The sequence below is a fragment of the Mus caroli genome, chromosome 12, assembly GCF_900094665.2.
Source record: "Mus caroli chromosome 12, CAROLI_EIJ_v1.1, whole genome shotgun sequence".
Taxonomy (NCBI): Eukaryota; Metazoa; Chordata; class Mammalia; order Rodentia; family Muridae; genus Mus; species Mus caroli.
In genome coordinates, this window is record NC_034581.1 from 31,430,168 (window position 1) to 31,450,283 (window position 20,116).

A 20,116-nucleotide genomic window follows, 5' to 3' on the forward strand; every position below is an offset into this window, starting at 1 on the left:
TGTTTTGAAACAAATCCTGTATTTGTAGGAGCAATGTAGAGTGGACTCTCATGCTTGTGAAGTTCTGTTTAATGAATATTATGTTATATTTGAGAGTTGCAATCTTCTCCATAGTTGCATGTTTTAAATATGATAAATACTTCATAAAGAGTCTCATAAGGCATCTCTTAGAATTCTGCACGCTGAGCTGGGCATAGTGGTGCAGGCCTTTAATCCCTGCATTCAGGAGGCAGAGACAGGCAGATCTCTGAATTCCAGGTCTGGTGTGGTCTACAGAGAGAGTTCCAGAGGAGCCAAGACTACACAAAGAAACTTATTCTTGAAAAACAAAAAAACAAATGAATTCTCTTTGTGTTTTCTTGAGTAAGATTGACTATTCCATAAAGTATATCTGCTTTATTGGTTGGCTGTCTCAGTTACTTTCTATTGTGATAAAACACCATGACCAAGGCAGCTTTTATATGAAAGAGTTTATGTGGTTTCATAGGGCTAGAGTCCATGGCATCAGGAGCTCAGAGCTTATATCTTGATCTGCAAGTAGGTGTCAGATAGCATACTGAATGGTGTAACTCTTTTTAAACCTCAAAACGTGTCCCTATGCTTATGGAGTTCTCCTTAGTGAATATTATGTTATATTTGAGAGTTGTAATTTTCTCTACCCTTCAGTCCACAGCTTCTAATCCTCTACCATGCCAGCCCCAAACTACAACATCTCTTAACTGTAACCCTGTGAAAAATCATACTTCCAACATACAGTTTCACAGAATCTACATTACCATTCCAAAAGGGAGGATCAGGAGACAGTGAGGAAGACGGAGCAGGAAAACTGCCTTTTGTAGCTCTAGTTCCATGTGTGACGTCAACGGCTTATGGTGCCACCCTTCAGCTTTGCTGACTGAAGTTTGCAGCAAACTTTCTTCTCTTGGCTAGTACCACTGTCTCTGTAGCTTTCTGGCAGATGTCTCCTGCTCTGGCAAATGTCTCACCGATTCTTTGGATTATGGTGAAAGTATAGAGTAGTTAATTCTTTTTGTATCAAGTTTTGTTTGGGAAGGTATTCAGAATTTAATAAGCAAACAGTGAAGGTTTACCTAACCTGATAGTATCTTCCTCAGTCAAAATTTTAAACCATCCATGTGTGTATTAAGATGTGTTTTTAAGATATACCATGTCAACAGTTTTTTTTTTTTGGTTTGTTTTGTTTTGTTTTTAAGGCATTGACATATTATTGACTGGAAAATCATTTCATCTTCTCATGGTTGCACTCTATATTTTCTTAGGCTTCTGAGTTATGTAACTGATCTAAGTATAATTTCTTTCTCGCTTTAGATGGACACTTTTGTAAATCCGCTTCGCAACTCTATGAGGAATGTTTCAAATGCAGTCAAATCCCTTCCTGATAGCTTGGCAGAAGGAGTGACAAAAATGTCGGACAACGTGGGCAGGATGTCAGAGAGATTAGGGCAAGACATAAAGCAGTCATTTTTTAAGGTAAAAAGACATTTCTAGTGGTCTCTAAAGCAAACTGTTTTTATGTCACCTAAGATATATTGAGCGTCTTCTCCAAAATTTTCAGACTTCATAAAAAAAGTTTAAAAGGCCAAATTTATGTCAGAAACTGACACTAAAAATCCTTTTATTCATCAGTCTTTGTTGTAGTAGAATTTAACAAATTCATTTACAATACATATTTAAAATTAGCAAGGTTAATATTTCTTATCAATTTATTGCACTAGACTTTTTTGATTCTTTAATGGTATAGATTCCTTTGCAAATAAATGAGTTATATTTGGAAATGAGTTATACTTAACATATACAGAAATATAAAGTCTAATTTTTCCTTATTCAAACAGTAACCCATGACAACAAAGTAAGAAGTCCTTGGCCTGGTCAGTGTCTCCACCTGTCGTTAATGTGCATACTTGGGTGGAGTACAGGCTTCCAGGAAGCCTTTCCATTTGATTTCTCCATAATGGGACTAGACTAAGTACTTTTGCTGCATTTCCAGTTTACACTTGTAAAATAATTTTGATATAGTTTTTTATTTCTTTGCAAGGATGCTATCAAAGCTGTAAATGACCAACCATAAACCTAAAAGTTGAGTTGTAGAAGAGTGTTATAGCTAATTCTGTCTGAATAGCACAGATCCATTTACTAAAGACATATTTTCCTGTGTGTAGAGGCAGTTCTTTTTTCTGTTCACCATTATCCTTTCAGGGCTGCTTGTCCTTAGCATTGATGTGAGTGTCAGCACTGCTTCTGCTGAGGGTCACTCATATGACCTTCCCAGGCCGTATGTGTTGGTAATAGGCTTTCCTGTGTTGCAGGGGGTTCAGCTGATTCTAGTTTTTCTTTCCTTCTTCTCCTTATTGAATAATGGTTAATTGCTTAAACTAGTTAACATATTTTCAAGAGATCTTAAAAGAAGATTGGAGTTCTGTTCCCTGGGTGTGCTTAGTACAGAATATAGAATATTAAGCTTTTTTAATACATTGCACCAATATTGAAGTCAGATTCTGGGATTTTGCAGTGTTTCTCTGTTCACTTCTTATTTTTGTAAATGTACAGGTCCCTCCTTTAATTACGAAGACTGATTCAGATCCTGAACATTGTCGAGTCTCAGCTCAGCTCGATGATAATGTGAGTTAACTTATTCTATAGTTTTATTTAGGCTGTAATTCAAATTAGTTTTGGCAGATTATTTTAATAAATATGCATATGTTTCATTCATTCAGATTTCCATATTATGTTAAACATGGTAAATTCTTACAGACTGCACAGTTCCTGACTTCAACATTTTAATTTAAACAAACAAGCAAACAGTTACCAGGGCCCTAGAACCTATAGTCCTCCCTGCCCGCATGGGCTCCTCTGCCGTGGGCTCCTCTGCCGTGGGCTTACTGCTCTCCTGACTGTTGTCCTGCTTTACACTTGAGACTTTTAAATGGAACTATAAGGATAGTCTCCCTTATGCCTGTTGTTTTTCTTTGTTGTTGTTCAACCTGGTGATGTGACAGTTTTTTATGCTGTAATATACTAGTTCTTTCTCAATACCTGTATCTTTGCAGTATTTGTATTTAGTCTTTTAATTTGTATTGGATTATGCACAGAACTCTGAATAGTTTTATTCATATTATAGAAATGAAAAGAATAAATATATATCCTTCTACTTAAGAGTCAAAATATATATAGGTCTATATATTCTGTAGTATGTGCTACGAAATAATGTTCCAAAACTGTATCATTTTTATTATTACTAGCACGATATGAGTTTTAATCTTCTACATCTGGCTAGAGTCAGTATTTATATCTCTGTAGATTCATGTATGATAGCCATTCAGGGTCATGTCTTGTGGGTGTCAAAATCTTTTCCTCATTTTTCTATTGACTCAGCTGTGTTTGTTTTTTGTGTGTTATATTAACTTGGGTACTGAATATTATCTGAGCATGAGGTATCATATGCATGATGTATATTATGTATCTCTGAAGTACCCACCTCCTGTGCTGTCTGTTGCTTTTGTAACTCTATATGTTGGCCTGTGATTTTTTTTTATACAGTTTTTCTTGCTTTACCATGGCAACATTTAAATTTGCACTTCATCTCTGATTAATTATCTGTAGAGATTGCTCATCTCCATTTCCTAAAGGTCCATCTTTCCTTGTTTGCTGTTGTCTTCCTTACCATATATGTGTGCTTCTGTTCTTAAATGGTTTTGAATCCAGGCTTAGGGCTCTTAAGGAGATTTATCTTAAACATAATTTCCTGTTTTCAGTTTCCAGATAGATTTGTTAATAATAAAGTTTCATATATGTGTATATTTTCCTTCTTTAAGATCATTTTAGGATACTTCATGAGTGTAATGTATAATATCTGTAACATCTTTCACTCTGGATTGTATAGTTACATCTCAAAAATATATTATTAAACTGAGTTTATTTTATCAGATAATTGAACAGTATTTACTTACTGAAGTGAGGAAATGAGTCCCTCTCCCCTCTGGACTATTTAAGTTATAAACTGTCCATTCATGGCATTAAAATTAATCACATGTTTACAACCTAGTTGTGAAAAACTAAAATCCCACACCTTTTCCTTTTTTTTTTTTTAATTAGATAATTTCTTCATTTACATTTCAAATGTTACCCCTTTCCTAGTTTTCCCTCCAAAATTCCCTATCCTCTTCCCCCTTCCCTTGCTCCCCAACCCACCCACTCCCATTCCTGGCCCTGGCATTCCCCGTAGAGCCTTCACAGGACCAAGGGCCTCTCCTCCCATTGATGACCGACTAGGCCATCCTCTGCTACATATAATACAGCTAGAGCCATGAGTCCCACCATGTGTTTTCTTTGATTGGTGGTTTTGTCCCAAGGAGCTCTGGGGGTACTGGTTAGTACATATTGATGTTCCTCCTATGGGGCTGCAAACTCCTTCAGCTCCTTGGGGCCTTTCTCTAGCTCCTTCATTAGGGACCCTGTGCTCAGTCCAATGGATGACTGTGAGCATCCATTTCTATATTTGCCAGGTACTGGCAGAGTCTCTCAGGAGACAGCTATATCAGACTCCTGTCAGCACACTCTTGTTGGCATCTGCCATAGTATGTGGGTTTGGTGGTTGTTTATGGGATGGATCCCCAAGTGGGGCAGTCTCTGGATGGTTGTTCCTTCAGTCTCTGCTCCACACTTTGTCTCTGTAACTCCTTCCGTGGGTATTTTGTTCCCCCTTCTAAGAAGGATTCTGAGCTTCTGGGCTAATATCCACTTATCAGTGCCTGCATATCATGTATGTACTTTAGTGATGGGGTTACCTCACTTAGGATGATATCCTCCAGATCCATCCATTTGTCTAAGAATTTCATAAATTCATTGTTTTTAGTAGCTGCGTAGTACTCCATTGTGTAAATGTACCACATTTTCTGTATCCATTCCTCTGTTGAGGGACATTTAGGTTCTTTCCAGCTTCTGGCTATTATAAATAAGGCTGCTATGAACATAGTGGAGCATCTTATGGGTATACACCCAGGAGTGGTATTGCTGGATCTTCCGGTAGAACTATGTCCAATTTTCTGAGGAACCACTAAACTGATTTCCAGAGTGGTTGTACCAGCTTGCAGTCCCACCAACAATGGAGGAGTGTTCCTCTTTCTCCACATCCTTGCCAGCATCTGCTGCCACCTGAGTTTTTCATTTTAGCCATTCTGACTGGTGTGAGGTGGAATCTCAGGGTTGTTTTGATTTGCATTCCCCTGATGATTAAGCCCCACACCTTTTCTCATCTTTTAAGTTAAAGCACTAATTAGAGAGTGAGCAGTAAAGTATTGAAAATCATAAAATGATCAGTTTTATATATAGTTCTAAATCAGTAACTATTATTTATTGGCATGCACAATTTTTCACATACAAGCATTCTAGCTGTTTTTTTTCTATTTTGTATATCATTGACTGAAGGCTTTCAAATTAAAGTATTTTAATTTATTTTATTCTTTAATAATAAAAACTTTCCATGTAATATATACTGACCATACATTTCCCTCTCCCAACTTGTTCCAGGTCCTCCCCACATCCCTATCCACCCAACTCCACAGTCCACTTGCTCATTCTTTAGAAAACAAACCATTTTTTAAAATCAATCAATCTTTCTTTCTTTCTTTCTTTCTTTCTTTCTTTCTTCTTCCTTCCTTTTCTTTTTTTTCTTTTCTTTTCTTTTCTTTTCTTTTCTCTTTTCCTTCCTTCTTTTCTTTTCTTTTCTTTTCTTTTCCTTTCTTTCTCTTTCTTTCTTTCTTTCTTTCTTTCTTTCTTTCTTTCTTTCTTTCTTTCTTTCTTTCTTTCTTTCTTTCTTTCTTCTCTCAGATTTTATCCTTTTCCCGATCCACCCTCTAACTGTTCCACATCCCATACCTCTTCCTGCCCCTCTGTCTCCATGAGGATATCCCTCCCACCTCCACCCCACCTGATCTCTAAACTCCCTGGAGCCTCCAGTCTCTTGAGGGTTAGGTGCATCATCTCTGACTAAACTCAGACCCAGCAGTCGTCTGCTGTATGTCGGTTGGGGGGCCTCATATCAGCTGGTGTATGCTGTCTGGTTGGTGGTCCAGTGTTTGAGAGATCTCGGAAGTTTAGATTAATTGAGATTGCTGGTCCTCCTACAGGTTTGCTCTTCTCCTCAGCTTCTTTTAACCTTCCCTAATTCAACAACAGGGGTCATCTGCTTCTGTCCATTGGTTGGGTGCCTACGTCTGTCTCTTTCAGCTGCTTGTTGGATCTTTTGGAGGACAGTCATAGTAGGTCCATCTTTGTGAGTGCTCCATAGCCTCAGTAGTAGTGTCAGGCCTTGGGCCTCCCCTTGATCTGGACCCCACTTTGGGCCTGTTACTGGACCTTCTTTTCCTCAGGCTCCTCTCCATTTCCATCCCTGTAGTTCTTTCAGACAGGAACAATTATGGGTCAGAGTTTTGACTGTGGGATGGCAACCTCATCCCTTGCTTGATGTTCTGTCTTCCTGCAGGAGGTGGGCTCTACAAGTTCCCTCGCCCTACTGTTGGGCATTTTATCTACAGTCCCTCCCTTTGAGTCGTGAGAGACTCTCACCCCCCAGGTCTCTGGTACAAACCATTTTTTTTTTATTTTTTTAATATTTTTATTACATATTTTCCTCAATTACGTTTCCACTGCTATCCCAAAAGTCCCCCATAGCGCCCCCCACTTCCCTACCCACCCATTCCCATTCTTTTGGCCCTGGCATTCCCCTATATTGGGGCATATAAAGTTTGCAAGTCCAATGGGCCTCTCTTTCCATTGATGGCTGACTAGGCCATCTTTCGATACATATGCAGCTAGAGACAAGAGCTCCGGGGTTCTGGTTAGTACATCATGTTGTTCCAACAATAGGGTTGCAGATCCCTTTAGCTCCTTGGGTACTTTCTCTAGCTTCTCCATTGGGAGCCCTGTGATACATCCAATAGCTGACTGTGAACATCCACTCCTGTGTTTGCTAGGCCCCAGCATCGTCTCACAAGAGACAGTTATATTTGGGTCCTTTCAGCAAAGAAAGATACACGTGCATAAAACTCCCAAATCATAAAAACACAAAATTGGAAACCATAATATACAGCAAAAGACCAGTAAGACAAAAAGTGCCCAAACCCAGCCCTGTGAGATGAAGAGTCTGTGGAAAGTGTATTAATTAGTGTGTGTGCTGAATAGAATTAGCTGTACTAATTAAATTAGTACTAATTAAATTAGTTTAAGTTTCTAGTCATATTTAATAAATAACTATCAATTCTGCTAATGTTAATAACATATTAATTATACCAATTAAGGCATAAAATTTTCATAAGAATACATGCTTTATAATGTTAGCTTAATTTTTTACTGGGTTGTAATTTAGCTTATTTTTTTCTGAAAAGTTATTATGTATGTGTGTATATGTAATTGTATACATCTTAAGCAAAACATTTTTCATTGTTTCATTTGTTAAATATAGATAACAAAGATATTTTCATCTATCTACCTATCTATCTATCTACCTACCTATCTATCTGAGACAGAGTTTTCCTATGTATTCCTGGCTGTCTTGGATCTTGCTCTGTAGACCAGGGTGGCCTTGATCTCTGCCTCTGCTTCTGCCTCCTGGATGGAGGGAATAAAGACATACACTACTACCACCCTGCCAAATAATTTTATTGTAATGAAAAAGTGTTACCAGAAAATAACTCTCAATTTTAGCATTTCATTACCAGACTGCTAAGTTAAACCTAAGCCTTATTTCTATAAGACTATCATCAGGAATCCACTTGAGAAGCTTTTTTTTTTAAACTACAGCCTAAGAACTTAGAGAATTGTAAAATTCTGGATCCCATAAAACGGTAGCTGTTAGAAATATGTTTTACTGAACTAGTGTGTGATGTGAGCTTTTGGAGGCTGTAATGTCGCATTGCCTGATTTCTTTCAATGGTGTTGTTTGTTCAATAGAAGTAGCCATTCACAGTAGAAAGCTAACCAGTTATCCTAATTTTTTCTTCCTTTTTTCAGGTGGATGACAATATCCCACTTAGGGTAATGCTGCTTCTAATGGATGAGGTGTTTGACTTAAAAGAGAGAAACCAGTGGTTGAGAAGGAATATCAAGAATTTACTCCAGCAGCTTATTAGAGCTACATATGGTGATACTATTAACAGGTAACCGTTTCTCATGTCCTTCTGCTTCTAGCCGTGATGAGTAGAGTTGAATTCTGTAAATGACTTGCAAGCCCTTTATCATGGACTTTCTCTCCGGGCTTTTAAAGATCATTATATCTCTTCTCAGAAGCAGCTTATCCTCAGATGAAAGTGTTACTCTGTGAAACTTGTGACAGTAATATTTGCTGAAAAGGCTTTAAGCTTACTCATTCAAAATCCTTTATTTTCAGAAAAATAGTTGACCATGTTGACTGGATGACCTCACCGGAACAAGTAGCTGACTCGGTGAAGCGTTTCAGGTATCTTAAGACAGTCACTTCTTCCATGTAGTGCAGGGTTTAGCATTGTTGTACCCAGCCAGTCGACTTTTACTTATGGCCTTTGTTTCTTCACTGGCCTTAACGTGGGGTGTGATGAGCAAAGACTTAAGAGAATTATAAGTATCTGGGGCTGTTGAGAAACATCAGAGGGTAAAGGCACTTGTCATACCAACCTTGCAACCCAAGTTTGATCCCAGAATCCACCAACTCCTATACAGTTGTCGTCCGACCTCCATGCATACCCTGTGGCCCATGTACCCTCCCCCCACCCACCCCCAGATACATAACTGCATGTACTCACATGGTAATTCTGTAGAGCGATTGATTTTTTTCTAAAGTAGACTAGCAAAGGAAACATTTCTAAAATGATAGGCTAGATTTTTATCCCATAGAATATCTTTGAAATTAGTATTAGGCAGAAAGCTGGGCATGGTGGAGTTTGGGATAGAGGCCAGAGGATGAGAAGCTGAGGCCCAGCTCATCGATAGAGAAGTAAACCCTGTGTGTAAACGTGAAGATAAGCAAGCCTAGGAACTTCTGATGCTGTACTGCTGCCTGTCAGGAAGGAAGGAGAAAGGAATCTTCAGTGTTGTACTAACTGGTTTCTCCCTGAGCCCCATGTGCTTTCTAATCTTATATCCTTTTCATCTGGTTAACAGCTTGTCTTCATTTGATTGTGAGGCAGCAGAGGGTTAAAGAAGAAAAGCAGTTTGCCAAAAGGCTCTTGTGAGGCAGCAGAGGGTTAAAGAAGAAAAGCAGTTTGCCAAAAGGCTCTTGTGACAGGAAAAGGGGAATCTGATTTTCTGCCTAGAAGCAAAGTTTCTTCCTTTTAGACTACATTGTTTCTAAAAGTTGGACTAGCTGCCCTGTTCTTTTCAGTTAGGGCAGCTGAATTCTGTGGCACCAATTCTCAGCCTTGACTGTAGATTGGATCCAACTGGGACATTCAACCCTGTGTGCACCCTTTCTCCAGAGATGATTGACTTGGTTTAATAGGTAGAAGGTCTGCACAATAGGTGGTTTTATTTCCTGATACACAAAGTGTTTCTAGGGCATGTTAAAATGATTTCTCTGCAGGCATGTCCAAGTCGTAGCCCAGATAGCAATGGAAGGGGCTTTTTGCACATCTGTAGATGACAGTATTGAGATGATGTTTCTATCCCAAAAGGTTGGACACCTCTGGTAGCCTATAGAGTCTCATTCCTCCAGACCTGTTCACTATAGGAATCAGTGAACAAAACCATAAGAAGCAGGATCAGAGTTCAGGAGAATGAGTTGATTGTGTGGAATACACTTTAGACACCAACTTGAGATTCTTGCTGGCTGAGTTAGAGAGGATTAGAGTGGAATGGCATAGCCAAGAGAGAAGAGCTGCTAAGATGCTAGGCTGTCCATTTTCAGGGTGCTATTGGTGGGTTTGCATAACACATTCACTTAACAGGTCCCCATTTTTGAGAGTAAATGTTCATCATGTGCTGATCCATATAATCCCGTTTTACTAGTTTCTGTGAAGTACCAGGGGTGGAATTTATCTGCTACTTCTTTGTGTATATATTCTTTTACCCCTAAAGTAAACCCCTCTGTTGGATGCTGTTTGGTTTTTGTCTAAATGAAATTTTAGAAATGCTGTCTCTGTTTGAATATTTTATTTTTTAGCAGTTTGTAATGAGTTATCAACTACTGTCATTAGACAAATTAAACTGCTCACAAACATTTCATTTTCTTAAATAGAGATGCATTTTGGCCCAATGGCATTTTAGCAGAGACTGTCCCATGCAGAGATAAAGCTATTCGAATGAGAACAAGAATTGCAGGAAAAACAAAATTATTTGCAATTATGCCAGGTGAGTGAACACATTTAATTAAAATTTGACTTATTTGTATTTCTTCTGACTTTTGACATTTATACTATGCTAGTTAGCTCAGTTTTATTATTATAATGACCACCAGATGATGGCTTATGATCTACCAAGGAATATGTAGGTGTTTCTCATATATTCTAACAAACCCCAACAAGTCCTTTGAAACAAGCCACTAACAGTGGCTTCCTTCCTTCCTTCCTTCCTTCCTTCCTTCCTTCCTTCCTTCCTTCCTTCCTTCCTTCCTTCCTTCTTCCTCCCCCTCCTCTTCTTCCTCCTCCTTCTCCCCCTCTACCTTCCTGCCTTCCTTTATTCCTTCCTTTTTAAGAATGACAGATATGAGTAGAGCTGAGGTTGTAGGTCAGTTGACAGAGTGCTTGCTTAGCATTGCCAAAGCCTTATATTTTGATCCCTAGCCCAGACTATAGTGAGCATCACAGGCACTTGTCCTTAATCCTAGCACTTGGCAAGCGTGCTTACATTATTCCTCTAACTGAAAAAACAAAAGAAAGTAGGAATTCTTAAGAAAGAATAATCATGTCCATTTCTGTACAGGTAACCAAATGATCATATAATTAAACCTTATTAAAGCATAATTCTTAAATGAGCACTTTGATGGTCTTATTTGAATATTTATTTGTGATTTTCCTGTATCATTAATATAGATTTATTTGTCCTTTTTTCCTCTGAGAAAGAGAGCCTGTGATCAATGGGCTTTTCTGACTAGGAGATGATTAGGGAAGTTTTGTCACTGGGTCACAAGTCTCTTTAAGAACGCCTAACTATTAGCCAATGCCTAGATATATTCCTCCATGCTAATTGTGGATGTAGAGGATGGATAAGATGAATGTATAAGTTTTCTCATCTGTTGTTACCTATTTTCTTACTTCTTTTCTTCTTTTTCTTATTATTTCTGAGATGATGTCTCCTGCTGTAGCTCAGACTGGTCTGATTCTCACTGTAGCCCATGATGGTCTAAACTCAGTGCAGTCCTACTTTAGCCTCCCAAACTCTGGGATTGTAGACATGAGCATAAGCCAATGTGCCTGACTTTCCTTATACTTAAATTAGATTTTCAGTGTTTAGTTTTCTATCTTAAATTAGAAATCTGCCACATTGCTATCACTTTCTCCCCATATGTGGTTAAATTTGGTGGCATAATTAAATGACACTATAGAAAAATTAAAAGAAACTGTGACTTAGACTATTTCTCATGCACCTTTATAATAAAGCAGATTGTGCTGTGGCCCAGCACAGCTGCAGGAACTCTTTAGTCACATAGGTACTTATGTGAAAAGTATGGAGCGGTGCTAGGCGTTCATGCGCGTTGCTTTACTTTCCTGAAGCTTGTAGTATTGTAGAGGGAACAACAAAACAAGCAAATAAAACTTAATGTGTTAGTGATAGGTTCTAAAGAAAAAGATAGTACACTAGAAGAAGTTGTGTCACATGAGTTCCAGCTACAGAGAGAATTGCCAGAGAAGCTCTTGTTGTGAAGAAGGCCAAAAGAGGTTGATGGTGGATGAAAACCATGTGATTTTATATATACTTAAGCCTGTGTTTTATAGTAGGGTCATATATATTTGCTAAACTAAAGTGTATCTCTGCTTCAATGATGACCTTTTAATGATGACCTTTTGGAAGTTGCAAGGTTTTTTTTTTTTTCATTTTTTAAATTTTTTAAAAATTTGCAAATAGCAGATGGGATGGATCCTTAAGTTAGGAAAGTCTCTTGATGGCCTTTCCTTCAGTCTCTGCTCCACTCTTTGTCCCCGCATTTCCTTTTGACAGGAAAAAATCTGGATTAATATTTTTGAGGTGGGTGGGTGGCCCCATTTCTCAACTGGGGGCCATGCCAATCCACTGGTTTTTCAACTAATGTCCTCCATGTTGGGTTCTGGGAACCTCTTGGGTCTCTGGCATCTGGGACTTTCTAGTGGCTACCACCAGTTTCCCCTCCTGGATCCATCCCATCTGCTGACACCAAACCCAGACACTATTGCTGATGCCAAGAATTACTCAACTGACAGGAGCCTGATAGAGCTGTCCCCTGAGAGGGTATCAATACAGATGCGGAGGTACACAGCCAAACATTGGACTGAGCGCAGGGACCCCAGTGGGGAAGTTAGGGCAAGGACTGTAGGAGCTGAAGGGGTTTTCAGCCCCATTGGAATAACAACAATATCAACCAACCAGACCCCCCCCCCAGCTGCCAGGGACTAAACCACCAACCAAAGAATACATAATAGGAAGTGCCCATGGCTCCAGCTGCATATGTAGCAGATGATTGCTTTATCTGGCAACACTGGGAGGGGAGCCCCTTAGTCCTTTGGAGACTTGATGACCCGGGATAGGGGAATGGTAGGCCACTGAGGCAGGAATGGGTGGATGGGTGGCTGGGTAGATGTAGGAGCACCCTCATAGAAGCAGCTGGGAGGGAGGAGGGGATGGGGGCTTGTGGAAGGGAAGGGGGATAACATTTGAAATGTAAATAAATAAAATAACCAATACATCCAAAAATGCTAATAAGCATAATACATACACCAAAATTCACCATATCGAGCCTATACACTTCAGTGAATTTCTATACAGTTAGATAATTGTTCTTTCACTATTGAATATATTTTTGTGTATTTATTTACCACCAAAATATGAAAACTCCACAACAGATTTAGAACTAGAAAATCAATTAGCTGTATATCATTTTTCATAATTCGTGTGCATCACCTGCTTTCAGCCATTCCTCATCTAGTGTTTAGTCTTCACTGCTTTACATTTCACAGCACAGGCGTGTTTCTCTGTTTACATAGACACTTGCATTGCATTGATTCTGGATGTGAGGGAGAATGAGGTTTTTCTTCTCTCTCTGACATAGTGTGGCCTTACTTATGTAATATTACACATTTTACCCTTTCTTTCTAACACAGCAAAATAATGGCTTTGTTTTGGGGGTCCTTATGAATAATTCCAGGACAATCCTATGTGGCTCTCTAGTGTTCTCTCTATGATAATTTGGTTTGTTCATGTAAGTGGCCACACTAGCCTGCTCTCACAGTCCAGACCATGTCTCTATCTTTTACCTTCTCTAATAGGCATTCTAAACGTCAGCCAATTTCTCTACCTCAGTTACCTCAGTTTTTCTGTGCTTCCTGTTTGGTCACTGATGTTCTGTGACTGGGGATAGTCCTTGATTTCCTTGTATCTATCCTCAGCCTGCCTGTATAACAAAATCGGCTACAGTCATTGCTTCTGCATCTTACTAAAGTCTTACAAATCTGTACAACTATAAGGGTATTGGTTATTAGAAATCTTCAGTAGTAGAGGAACAAAAGTGTATGGGATTTAAGAGAGAGAATTGTGATTGTAATCTGTAATCTATGAGTATGGCTACCAACTTTCATGTGCTGTATTGTCTTTCTATAGTTTAGGTAGGCTTTAAGACTCAGTTATACAGAGCTTGTTAATTGTATACCTACTATTTATGAGTTACTCTGCTGTATGCTTTAGATTAATTATGATCATAATTTAGGTATGTATTTCCTTCTTCTGAGGAATATTTGTATTTTTCTGTACTTCATTCAGATGAACTGAAGCACATTATTGGAGCGGAGACAACACGGAAAGGCATTCTTCGTGTGTTTGAAATGTTTCAGCACAACCAGCTAAATAGGAGAATGGTGTATGTCTTTTTAGAAGGCTTTTTAGAAACCTTATTTCCACAGTATAAATTTCGTGAACTTTTCAACAAACTTCATTCAAGGTCAAAGCAAATGCAGAAATATAAACAAAAACTTCAAAGTACTCAAGCGCCTTCTTTACAAAAAAGGTGACACTCCAACGTGTGAAGCTGGTGTTCATTTTGTCCAGGACTAATGGTGTGGACAGATCTCCTGGGGTGTAACTCACGTACTGTTGTGTCTACACCAGTCTTTCCATGTCTGAAAACGGATTCCTAGTACATCGTAAGACTGGTTCTCCTTCTCAACTGTAATCCACCAACACCAAGAGAGTCCTGCGTCTTTCATGGTTTGCTGCGTTATTTGCAACATCGAGAGGATCCTGCCCCATCTCGTTCAAGAATGGAGTCGGTCTCTTCTGTTGCAGAGTAATCAGCATTCTCTGCCAGTGCCAGAGTGTGTGTGGGAGCTGAGGGAAGCACAAAGCAATGGGCCATAGGTAACTTAGCTAACTACTGTGGTAGCTGCAGAGCGCAGCCCGGAGCTGGAGAGATTTGTCTCACTCAAGGATCTTGTGGGTCATCAGCATTTTGCTATCATGTGGGTTAGCAGGTGAGTGATCTTCAGAACAATTGTCCAGTTGTTTCCAGGTGGCCTGGGCAAAGTGAGAGAAAGAATGTCCTTAGTGCAGGAAATCACCCTTCCCAAATTACCGTCCTGTGTAAAGCATTTTAAAATAAAACCAATCAAAACTAGCATTTGATTGGATTTATTATTCATTGATGGAATGTTGGTTGATTCTCTTTGGTGATGTGCTGTAAGGGCTCGGCCTTGCTCTTACAGCCCTCACCTCTCCACCTCTCCTTTGGCATTCTGTGCAGAAGAAGCATGTGGTAGCTCTCTTAGGAGTTCACATTTTTTAATCTTTTAACAGATTACTGATTATATAGAAGGGAAATTATTTATTGTAAGAACTGCCAAATACATTGTCCTTCTAAAAATTGGAAATTAAAACAGTACTCTATTGAAAGTTACCATATGATAACTTTAAATTGTATGATCTAGACATGCCTTAGGTAACTACCAATATAGCAAATCAAAGGATTAATGAGCTTCTAGTCCTATGTAAACATACAAATGCCTAATTCTATATGTGTACATATATAAAAATAAATAATGAAAACAGAACTGTACTATTTTTAAAAAATATGCTTTTATTTATATTTCGCATAATGTAAAATTCTAAATAAAGCTAGTACTCAAAACCCTTTGGTGTATACATTTAACGCCCTAATATTTTATATCAGTGAAACAAAAATACCTTTTCCAGCTGTGAAGCCTTTGCATTTCCTAGTGTTCTCTCCATTTTGTCCATTAGGAAGTCTTCATATCCCATATATGCAGGATTTCTGTACTTTTAAATACTTCTAATGACTAAGGGTTTGGATATATCAGCTCTTTTTGTTTTAAAAATATTTAACACTAAAACCTTAAAATAGTGAGACTACTTTTCAGACCACTGAGCCAGTATCCTGATATCTAAAGAACGTTTGGGTGCTTGTTGTAAAGGGACAGAGGATTGATAACCCAGCTCTTTGGGAGCTTGGAGGCTGGAATGGGATTTATCTTGCTGTCTTTCAGATCCTTCTTACCCAGTGCAGCCTAGTAATAAGAGGGAAGCCTTCCTGTAAGGCTTTCCGATGCTCACCAGTGCTGTGTGCATATGTGTAGCATGCACACACTCAGCATGCATTGCATGTCCTTCAGAATTACATAAGTAAAACCCCTTTCAAAACTTGCAAGTGAGGAAGATTCTCTTTCTCTGGCAGAAGAAATGTTTCCTATACTCATCATATGCTCCTGCCCTGCCGGCCCTTCGGCCCCAGGCTTAAAATTGGATGCATCAGGTCTGTGGGAAGCCTCAGCATGGCCACAAGTGCAATAATTCATACACAGCCTCCTGTCTCAGTTATATTCTTACATGAATACATTTAAGTGTATACAGAAGGATTCATGCAAGAGCCTAGTGTGTACATGTGAAAATAAAGTGAGAAAACTGTCAACCAGGGGAAAAAGAGGTCATACAAAATGCAGATTCTTCTTCTAACAGCCCTGCAAGACAGCTGCAACCTCACCAAAACAAAACAAAGCAAAACCAGAACTGTTGGAGGAAGTAGTTCTTTAAAGGAATCTCGGTTGAGAAGCTTTTATATTTCAGGAGCAGAAATGTCAAATGGCCACGTGTCTGTGCACATCTGTGGTCGTTGGTCCTAGGCTTGGTCCAGCTGTGGAGTGTTTAACCGATAAGCAGAGTACAGTGTTCTACGGTTAATAAAATTATTCTACTTAGTGCCCTTGTTGCACAGATGAACATAGACACAAAGAGGCTTTATGTCTTCTGCTGAACACTTTTAAGTCAGTAGTGGTGCCTTTAGGCAAGACCCGTCAAAATTAATCATTCTTTTGGGTTTTCTGATATTTTTTTTTCAGGTAGTGTAAAACTACAAAAAATCCATCACAGCTTATTCACCTAAAATTTGATTGTATGACTTAAATGTCGCACTCAGATGAGCATTTCCTATAGTTCAAGTGTCCCATGCAGTTGCTGGAAACAGTTGTGCCATTGACCAGTGGATGCACTTTGTTAGCCTTAATTTAAACAACAACAACAAAATTTCTTGAATATATCAGTTTGATCACTACAAGTTTGCTGCAGGTGTCTGGGGAAAAAAAGAGTTAAGTGCAATGAAAGTGTACCTTTTTTTTAGAAAAAAAATTAAGAACAACATAAATTTCACAATCGACAGTTTTAATTTTGTGCAATATTTTCATTTAATGCATGTTTGAGTAATTGTATAATAACTACATTTTTAATGTTTTGAGATCTAATTTAACTGTCTTCTTAACCCAACAACTTCATTCCGTTGTTGCTGCACCTTAATTAAGGACTTGTTTTAAAAGTCTTTTTGTCACTCCTTGTAAAATTCTTTTCTTAGTAGAAAATTTTGCTTATGGGAGCATAGCTCCTGTATTATAAGGGAAAACTAAAGAGCACATTTTAGGATTTTAATTGTTAAAAATTACCTTGTGCATATCACTGTATATAAGTGTCGATCGTGCCTAACCGCTCTATCAATGCTCTCCTCTAACCAAGGGGAAAGAATCAGAATGTCAGTTATTTTTATTAACTACAGAAATTAAAATTTTTATTTGGTTTGTGTTATGTTCTGTCTGTTAGAAAATACTAATAAAGTATTAACAAACAGCTCTGATGCGTTTACTTGGCAGTATGTATTTTTTAAAATGCTTGTTCAGAGGTCTTGTTTTTATAGTCTCTGAACACTTTTGTTTCAATTTAGAATTTGAGCAGTCAAGTTTCAAGATTATAGATGAACCACAGAATAATTAAAACTAGCTGCATTTAATTTCTTTCATGGGATAAACCATTGACTACCAAAATCTTAAAAGAAACTTTCTATTTTATTGTCACATAAAGTTAGGTAGTGATTTTCTGAAAGACAAAGATCTAGAACTTAGCAACTTTTATTTGATGTCATTTGCAATTCACATTTTGACTGATATTTTAGACATGTTCTGTTCTAAAAGACAGTTGCTTTGACATTCAGTAATATGCTTGGTTGGTGAAAATATGTATAGCTTTCTTGGTCTACATCCAGAAACTGCTCAGACATTAAATCAATACCTGTTGCCTTACTAAGAACTGGCATACTATTTCTTAGAATACTATTGTAACCATCAGCCCCCTTAAGCTGAGTTGCTGTGCTTTACGATGTCCTTTAAGATGTGCTCTGACAGAACTGTCAGAAGTAGTGTCCAGAAGGCCAGAATGCTAACAGTCCTTACCCACTTCCTAAACTTCATTGAGCACAGAATCGTTGACATCCCTCTTCCCCAGCTTCCTGGCCTACTAAAAGTCCAGACTCAAAGAAAACACACACTCTGTATGAACCGTGGTTTTCATACAGTCTAGGTTTACTGAGCTATCCTACTAGTTGGAACATTCCTAAAACAAAGTTCACAGACAGCTGAGCCCTGGAGCAAGGTGAACAACAGCCCTGCTTACAGGGGCAACAGCTAGGCCAGCTCTACCACTTCTTTAGCACAGTTGTTCCAAGGAAGGGGTAAGTTGTTCAGTGTTGAAATGTCTACACCCTCAAGTAGAAACGTGCCAGAAAAGATGTAAATGACTGTGAACAGAGAGAATGTTCCATAGTTAATGTTTGTTGCAATAGAATGGTACTAAAGACTACTCGAGTGAACAGTTCGTTGATGGTCTCAGCAGCCTCAAGAGCTTTAAGTCCTGTTTAGCCTACTCCAGTTTATAGGTGGGACGTGGTTCTCCAAAGTTTCACAACTGGGATGTACTAAAACGGAAGCCCCAGACAGTCTGGCTTCTCAACACAGACACTTGACATCTTGTGCTGTTTTGTACATGTGGTAGCCATCCTGACAACAAGACGGAGTGTCTTTGCTCAAAGAGAAAAGACCTGACAAGCTTGTGGTTCCCTAAGAAAAGGTAAGTGAGTTCCTTCATGCTTTAAGTAGGGTGGGGTGAAGGCAGAAAGAAATAAGCAGTTTTTTCCTCACCTTCAGGTCAGAACCACTCCACAACTGGGCTTATAGGTGCAAAGAAAATAGGGTTTTCAAGGTACACAAGGGCTGAGACAGAGAGTTATATGAGAAAATTGATCCTTTGTTTCCTAGGTTACCTGCTTATTTAACTGAGGAACAGTGGCATTTACAAAAGACATGCTTCTTTCAAATATCTAGCATCCTTTTTGTTTTGAGCCTCTCCTTCTAAAGCCTGAAAATTAACTTCACTGTAATTTTCAGTGTTGGAGCATCTACACCCTCAGGTAGAAACATGGCCAACAAGATTTACATGAAGGTGAATTTAAAAACACATTTCCCAAGATCTTTCTTTTGGCAGGTGGATAACCTACTGAGATGCCAGGTGCTGGTACTACAAGATGCTCCTCGCTGGCCCCCGGGGCACACCTCCTGACCTGCAGTGAGGAATCCTGTGCCATGCTGGCTGATTCCTGGCCCCTCAGTCCCTGTAATCCTGGTTCTGGTTTTGATTAGTGCAAAGCTGCTTTTCCCCTAATTGATAGAGGTAGTATTTAGAAGCCAGTTTTTGTAGCTTGGTCTCCCAACAAGCATTCTTGTCTGTGTTGTTCCTCTGCCTGCCTTAAGCACTTGGGTATCCCAGGCAACAGCTGGTCTCCCTTGCAGGAGTCAGGTGTTCATGTTTCAGCCTTTATCAGTTTCCTCTATAAGTGGTAAAATGGTCTGTGTTTGTCTTATTTATGAAGTATTGTGAGCTTTTAAAGCTGGTCAAGAAAAGTGCTTTTTGTGCTTTGGGGAAAGAAAGCTGTCACCTGCTACACATTGGTAAGTTTGTTCTTCGATTTTTGATTTATGGGTGCAGGTGTAAAAGCATAGTTGTGTGTGTGTGTGAATGTGATTTTTTTTTTTTTAGATTTGGGAAATGTAGTCTTTACAAGTGTGATTGTAGTCCTTGCATGTGCAGTTGGCATAGACTCTCTTCATCTCTCAGCCTCTCAAGGAGGTGCAAACCTGATCTGAAAAGATAGACTATTAAATGAGGGGGGGGGAGCATATAGTGATGTATAGAAACAATGAAATTTGTTTCTTGTAGTTCATAGTTCAGGCAGTTTCCCCTGGCTTTATTGTATTCATTCTCCAGTGAGAATGAATATGGAATAAGATGGCTCATTTGAGAGACTGCTTTCAGCTTATGTGGAACTTGGTGACTTCATAGCAACCTGTAGCACACTGAGAAGTTTGGCTTTAGTTTTGAAAAAAGTTCCATTTAAAAGGCAGCCAGATTATGGGCAGATGCTTAGTAAATTAACCAGCAAAAGATACATACATAGTGAAATACAGAGGCAGTCCTCACTAAAGGCACGAGCATCTCCAGGCAACGTGAGGCTTGGGTAAAAATATCACATGAATATGAAATATTTGAGACAGACTCTCACTGTGTGATTCAGGCAGCCTCTTTCTCCACTTTACAGCCTCTGGACCCTCTTACAAGTGTG

General features: G+C 38.9%; 1 protein-coding gene across 3 annotated transcripts in view; it reads left to right on the forward strand.

Annotated features, from left to right (window-relative positions):
• Snx13 (sorting nexin 13) overlaps positions 1–17,295 on the forward strand; it is a 95,924-nt gene extending 78,629 nt beyond the window's left edge. Inside the window, exons 21-26 of one of the 3 annotated variants that reach the window (XM_021178790.2) lie at positions 1,330–1,491; positions 2,569–2,640; positions 8,029–8,174; positions 8,405–8,473; positions 10,226–10,338; positions 13,936–17,295. In XM_021178790.2, coding sequence (XP_021034449.1) covers positions 1,330–1,491; positions 2,569–2,640; positions 8,029–8,174; positions 8,405–8,473; positions 10,226–10,338; positions 13,936–14,183 — 810 coding nt within the window. In that variant the 3' untranslated portion in view covers positions 14,184–17,295. Of the gene's footprint in view, positions 1–1,329; positions 1,492–2,568; positions 2,641–2,772; positions 3,950–8,028; positions 8,175–8,404; positions 8,474–10,225; positions 10,339–13,935 lie in introns of those variants that run through there. The other 2 variants (XM_021178789.2, XM_021178791.2) reach the window with 2 other exon arrangements.
• Positions 17,296–20,116: the final 2,821 nt, after the last annotated feature.